This window comes from Pagrus pagrus (genome assembly GCF_965226575.1).
Source record: "Pagrus pagrus genome assembly, chromosome: 8".
Classification (NCBI taxonomy): domain Eukaryota; kingdom Metazoa; phylum Chordata; class Actinopteri; order Spariformes; family Sparidae; genus Pagrus; species Pagrus pagrus.
In genome coordinates this window covers 21,970,518-21,977,574 of record NC_140192.1, presented here as the reverse complement: position 1 = coordinate 21,977,574, position 7,057 = coordinate 21,970,518, and the positions used below count along the sequence as shown (strand labels likewise).

At 40.1% G+C, this 7,057-nt stretch overlaps 1 protein-coding gene across 1 annotated transcript; it reads left to right on the top strand.

Moving 5' to 3' along the window:
• The first annotated feature begins 19 nt into the window (after positions 1-19).
• tmem167a (transmembrane protein 167A) lies at positions 20-5,482 on the top strand. The gene is made up of 4 exons (XM_084359877.1): positions 20-128; positions 1,579-1,688; positions 4,411-4,445; positions 4,526-5,482. Exons 1-4 carry the CDS (start codon positions 126-128, stop codon positions 4,594-4,596), a joined length of 219 nt encoding a protein of 72 aa, XP_084216003.1. The 5' UTR covers positions 20-125; the 3' UTR covers positions 4,597-5,482.
• Positions 5,483-7,057: the final 1,575 nt, after the last annotated feature.

Below are 7,057 nucleotides of genomic sequence, written 5' to 3'. Positions count from 1 at the left end.
TCTCAGCCAATCAGAGACGCGAAACATTGCGGAGCAGCGCGTGCGTACGTACGTAAACGTCTTGGGTTACGTTACGTAAATTCCAGAGAGCAGGAAGTGTGATGTGGCTTTGACTCACAACAAAAATGGTAAGCTTGTTTTTATGAAGAAAAGGTGCTTCTGCTCTTTTACAGCGTCGTTTAGGCACTGTCTACAACACATGCGGTTCTCCTAACCTGTGTGCAAAACACTGTGACAACACCTTAAGCTAGCCTTCGTGCTAAAGCAGGACGTATGGTAAATGCTAAACTACCTAGCTAGCAGTGGCTAACTAAGATTCGCTAAACTTTTAGCCTGTCTAGCTATCACAGTATGTTTCTGGTCGTAAACATCGTTATATACAATATTTATATCACTGTATAAGTTGCGGTCTTCTATCATCGCGTGTCGTTTGATCCCCAATGCTAAAGTTATTACTGATTTATCAATACGAAAAAAGCGAGCGTCGCAATGTTTAGAGGTGTGTGCCACGTAGCTGCAGTAAAATTCAGGGAGCATGTAGTTGTGTTCGTGTGTGGTTGATCTACTCACTGTGGATTGGCATTGCGCTGTTGTTTATAAACGTGCAATAATGGGCGAAAAACATTGAAACGAAAGCTTAAAAGTGAGCTAGTTTGAACGTAGCGTAATTATTCCTTAATTGAAATGTAAAGGACAAGCGGACCATTCATTCAGATGTTTTGTTTTTATCTTTATCAAAACATTTAGGGAGAAGGATAAAGCCCGCATGCAGAATTAAGTTATATAAGTTTTTCGGTTGAATCCATGTGGTTTAGTATTGTAAGTCATTTTGGATAATAGTGTCAGCTTAATAAATGTAATGTAAATTACTTGGGAAACAAGTGATTAAAACTATGAGCATCCATGATCGTAGTGTCCAGTATTGCTCACCAGACAAGTTACACGCCAGTGTAGTAGATTGTAGTAGATTAACCGCATTTTCTTGTGCTACATGTCTGTTTAATCACTGATAAATTCCCCACCATGGAAGGACTAACTTAACCAGTATACTCAGAACTATGATTTCATCATCATCCTAAGTCAGAATTGCATACCATGTCAGGAGCATCAGCAGACAGACAGGTGGTGAAAAGCTTGATAGTTTTGCTTTTATTACACGCAAAACAAACAGTAAATCTCAAATTTTCAATTCAATCTGATGTTCTAAGTATTGTAAGTGTGATAAAATTGGGTCCCTGTTCATTATATCATACAAATAATCCACATAGCTTGAAGCCAGGCGGAGCTGTCTTGGTTCTTCATTTTGGGTGAAGGCAGTATGAGATTTGGGAGCTAGTATATGTACCCACTTAAAGTGGTAATCTTAACCAAGTCTGTCCCTCATTCTGGTCTCCCAATCTTTGACAATTATGTGACTGAATAGTGGGTACAACAACATTCCTCCTTCCAACTATCATATCATCAGTCTCAGAAAATGTAATTAAGTGAAATCAGTTGTTTTAATTGTTATGATGGTTTGCTGGTAAGATGCACTTGATCATGTTTGTACTAAACATATTATTCTCTTTCATCTTGCAGTCGGCCATTTTCAACTTCCAGTCACTGCTAACAGTGATCCTCCTCCTGATCTGTACCTGTGCCTACATCAGAGCGATGGCTCCCAGCCTGCTAGACAAGAACAAGACTGGGTATGATCACATGCTAGTCCAGATATATAAATAAGTATTTCACTGCTGGAAAATGGCCTTTGCATAAAACTGAGCTAAGTATGCAGTAGAAAGCAAATGGGGTCTGAAATTGGTGCAACAAGACAAGGGAAAAACAGAGAAAATGGGCAGTGATATTCCCATTTGCTAAAAGGTAGAAAACCTACAACACCCAGAATGCACTGCACTGCACAGGACCATTAAACACTTGCGCTGATTGGTGACATACTGCGAGTTAGGCGCTGCATGGTTTTGGCTCGTCATCCGTTTTGAAACCGGAAACAGTAATGCGGCCGGCTGGTAGCAAACAATATCATACTGCAGCTAAACTGCTAGCTGTTTAGGCAAGAATTAGACAATTAGAATTTTTTTTCAGCCTTCTTTATTCACAATGCAGGAACAATATGGTGGCCACTTCTGGCTCACAATCTTTCTCTATTGCAGCCAAATGGTTTGCCCAAAATGTTTTTTTAAAAATATTTTAGGCAAGACATAGGCAGTGCAGTAACAGAAATCTTGGTTTGTGGTTTATCAGCACTGTATAGTTCAATCAGCGTTTGATGATGATATGAGAGGTGGCTCTTTCCCTAGCCCCTTTTAGTTAGAAAATGCGCCACATTTGCAGCCAGGTAAAGGCTGCAATCCGCCGTCTTGTCTATGTGAAACGGAGGTGTAATATTCCTCCTTTTCAAAAAAGCCGTCACTGGGGTAGGCTTAAACAAGTGACGTGACGTGAAGCACAAAGTTGGGCGTGAACAGTGACGAGTGATCTGGTTATAGACGATTCTCTCGGCTGTGATTGTTAGCATCTCCCGTATCTCAGCGGCTTTCCAGTTGCTCATCTTGACGTCCGTGGATGAAGTGATGAACTGACTGCTGTGATCAGCTGTTTCCTGCTTTTAAAACTCCCAGCTGTGGGTCACACAACAGTGCACGTCATCGACACCTCCGCCCATGTCACGCAATTGCCGGGACATCGACGACTTAGATTTACACAGCAATGGAGGTGGCAAAAAGTGTACCCTCCTGGGCGTCATATTGGCAGACCAAAACAAACCCCCAATATACCGCCATCTGCCTAAATTCACGGACCTAGCCGCAAAAAGGACAGCCAAATTGGTGGGTTGCTGTCCAGTATAAAAACGCTTCCTGTCTCTCTCGATCCGACTACATTGTTTGTATCTATGGATGCGCTCAGAAAATAAAAAACAACAATCTGTAGTTAATACAACAGCCCTAAAATCTGGCAGATATCATGTTTTACATTACTTGGAAGATTTTTTTTGGCAATGTTCCCATGTAACACTGTGGGTGTTATTTGACCCCTAACAAATTCCGGTCTTTGTCCCATTCATAGAGACAAAGATCTTTAACCACATGTCCTAACTTTACCAAACTGCATTGCCACATTATTGGAGTGCTACTGCACTTGTTCATTTAATGTAAGTTTAATGCATTATTATGATTTAGTAAGGTATATACAGTGCCAAATGAGCAAGCTCTATTAATCTTATGACCCCTATAATTTCAGCCAGTATTTGATGTCGGCACTCGCTGACACTGCTCAGGCCAATAACACCAATAATTGTATTTGATGTAAGTGGTATACCCTTGCTCTGTCCTTCAAGGTCCCGTCACCATCAACTTTTCAAATTTTAACAGTTGATTCCAAGTTGTTTACCAGAGCAGCTTTTTTTCTTTCACTGGTTAAAAATCTCTCATTTTAACCAACATGAAATGGTCTGAGATGAAGCTCATTCTGCTCTGTGTAATGTGATACATTATCCATCCCTGTGTCACTCACTGGAGCTTCTAAGGACACTTGCTTATTTTTTTAACCAATAAGAAGAAGCTCCTCATCTAGGCGAGCAAAGTAGCAGAAGGCCTTAATTTTCAGCATTACTGAGTCATTATTATTCTTGGATGTACAAACTTTATGATTCACTTCGAATAAGTCTGGCACAGCCCAGGAACAGCCGCACACGTTCTCAGACACTCGTCACACAAACACACACACCATTGGAGCAGGGAGGGACATCTCCTTCAGAAAAACAGTTGAGCCTGAGAGTGGCAGGTGGCATGATTTAATAGTTTCCCCACTTGATTGATGGCATGGGAGATTATTTGTATTGATTTGGAGCCACGGTTTATGGAAACAATTCTCATGTGGTAGAATCTCAGGGGAAAGCAAATTCTATGAATTTGTTTTTTTTTTAACAGAAAAACATTAAAACATAATTTTTAAAAAATGTTTGCACAAATTGTAAAAAATGCAACTTTAAAACCAGGGCTATTCTAAGTGAAAAGAAACTCACAATGGGACGCTGACACCATCTGGTCAGTTTGAAAGTTGAAGGAATTAGTCCACATATCCTTGCAGACACACACATCCTTACACAGTCCAACAGACACATCAGAAAAGTGCCACATTTGCCTCAGCTGTCACTAGAGATAATACGACTTGCCTGCTGTCGCTCTCTTCTGCTGTGCACATTCCTTACATGGAAATAGACATCTGATGGCTGCCTGTAGAAGGGGGATCTCAGTCCTCATGTAAAGTTGTGACAGGTCTGACAAGCAGTTATCCACGACATATCATCACAGCAGGCAGCCTCTTTTTTAAAATACATTTTAATGTTACAGCAGATTGATTCCTGCCTTTTTGTTTTGTTAATTTACATTTTTGTTTTATTTTATCTTCTAGGCTTCTAGGAATTTTCTGGAAGTGCGCCAGAATAGGTAAGCCTACATTAAGTCAAATTTTTCTTACATAGCCAAACGGTGTATCTCTGAGCTTAACATTTATTTATTTTCTCCAGGTGAGCGGAAGAGTCCCTGGGTGGCTTGCTGTTGTGTCATCATGGCTTTTAGTATACTGTTTCTACAGTAGCAGTCCAAAGAAAACTACAAATGGAAACATTGGGGAAATAAACAGACAACAAGGCATGGACAGTACGATCCAAGAAGCACAACAGGACCTCCAGTGGTTGTCTGTAAGATAATGTAAAAACAGAGACCCGTCATCACTCACTGTAACCACGGCGAGAGAAAGTGTGTCTGTGTAGGGGGAGGGATGGGAGCTGATAGCACCAGAGTGTGTCTAGATCCCTCCATGGACTTCCAGGTCTATCCTTGTGTTTGCTTATGTGGAATGTTTACACCGGATGTGTGTGGGGGGGGCAATCCTTTCTGTTATCTGCCATTAAGTTAGAAGGAAAGAATTCATATTCTGGCATCATCTGTGGGATCAAATAATACATTGTTTGTCCAGACATTTCAGAGTTTTTTTTTCCCCTTTGATTGTATCGACCTGTTTGAAAATCCCAACAAAACAGAAACTTCATAAGTGTTCATAATTGTTATGCAATTCACATGGAGGCTTATATTTGTAAACTGAGTTATAACAAGGTGTGACTTTGAATCATCTCAGCACCTTCTTTGTATTCTGTGCCCAGTTTGTTGTATCTAGCAGTGCTGATCAGATTCCACAGCAAACAAAATGATAGTATAGCTCTTCAAGTGTCTAATTGTCCGACATGTTTGCCTCAAAGAGCTACTGATGTTTTTAAAGCCAGTCAGTTTGCCGCTATTTATTAAAGAACCTTTTTGGAAATGTGGTCTGAGAAGGTTGATTGTTGTCATTTGAACTCAACCATTTTGATAAGTGTTTGCTGTTGACACCTGTTTACGTCTGTTGTATGAATGCCACACTGTACAATGAAGGGTCATTAATATGACTTCAAACATGCAAAATACACATTGATGATACAACCTTTTGTCAGTCTTCTCTCTTTCAGGGACTTGATTACACATACTTTGCATATACGATTACAGCAACTGTTAGACACAAAGTTTCTCAGGTTAAGAGGAGACTATGACATTAAGTATTGCTGCATGAGGTCACATGTGAAGTGTAGTCCTCAAGATTCCTCATGGAGCGAGATGGACAGTGAAGAGTTTGCGATAACCTCCTCTATAACCTCGCAGTCAACGCTCATCTTCACAGGGTTTGCTGCAAAGAGCTGTCAGCTGATTGCACAACATCATATGACACTGTAGATACGTCTAGTAATTAGTCCCAGATGAGTATGTAGTTGAGACATTTAAAGTAATTCCTTGAAGTATTGGACATAATTGACTGTGGAGGAAATCCAGAACCTTTTCGGGAAGTTATGACCTTGTGTTTAATTGCCAGTTTAGCTGACAAAGCCTCTCAATGTTATTTTTAACCACGGGCAACTGGCAGCATGAAAGCATAATTCTAGGACATGTGACAACATTATTCCATCATCTTAAATGTCATAAAGTTAAATGATATGATCCTTGAGTTGTGCGCAAAACATCTGACTTAATTTATGTTGTCAGCCAAAAGGTTTGACCAATTTATCAAATCGTAACAAGGCAGTAGTAAAATTGCAGGGTTTGAAAGTAACAAAGTACATGCTGTTGCCATTACATGATCAGATATAAGTTTACACTTATATTATAAGTGTAATCACCCCAGATTAGATTTTGAAAAAATCGAATCTTTTACAATAGTTCTAATGTGTTTTTTTGAAGTAATCCTAAAGTATTCAGATTAGATTACCTTTTTGTCATCCAATGTATTATGGTACTATTTACAAAAAATGTGACGTAATTTGTATTCACTGACTACATTTCAATGAAATCGGACACAACTGTGGTCATGACATTTTGAAAGAGAGGGGAACATCAAAATCATACATCATACAAAGTTATAGTGGTTACTAACAAGCCCACACACATTTTGGTCTTGTGTGTGGTGCAGAGGATTTAAATAAAGGAGGAGACTTGTTGACACACTCACCTTTGATACTCTGAACACTGCTGAGTGTCCAGATCCCAACACTCCCACACACAGTCCCTTGTTAGGGAACGTGGCTCCAATGTTGGTGTGCATCCGTTTTGGGTGAGATAAAGCATCAAGTGAAGCCTGCCGGTAAAGTCATGATTATCAGTCAGTGACGCAGATACAGGAGACACTGGAGCAGGAAGCTCTCAGTCATCTGCTTCTATCTTGGGATGCAGAGATACTGGTAGGCTTGGGGAAACATATAGTTGGAAACTACAGACGCCTGGGCCTGGCAAGAAGGTATTCTGAGGACAAAGTCAAATGTATTTTTTTAACTGTTTGAATCAAGGATTACTCGTAATCTCCCGTAAAACTGTGGGCACAGTTGTAATGACGAAGACGAATATCTGGCGGTTTCTCTGTGACTGGATGCCTAAAACAACATTTGAGCTCCTCTTATTTCTAAAGTGACTTAATGCTTGCCCTTTTTTCTATGTTTGAATTGGCTGACCAAAATTTACTGCAGTGAGGCCAAATG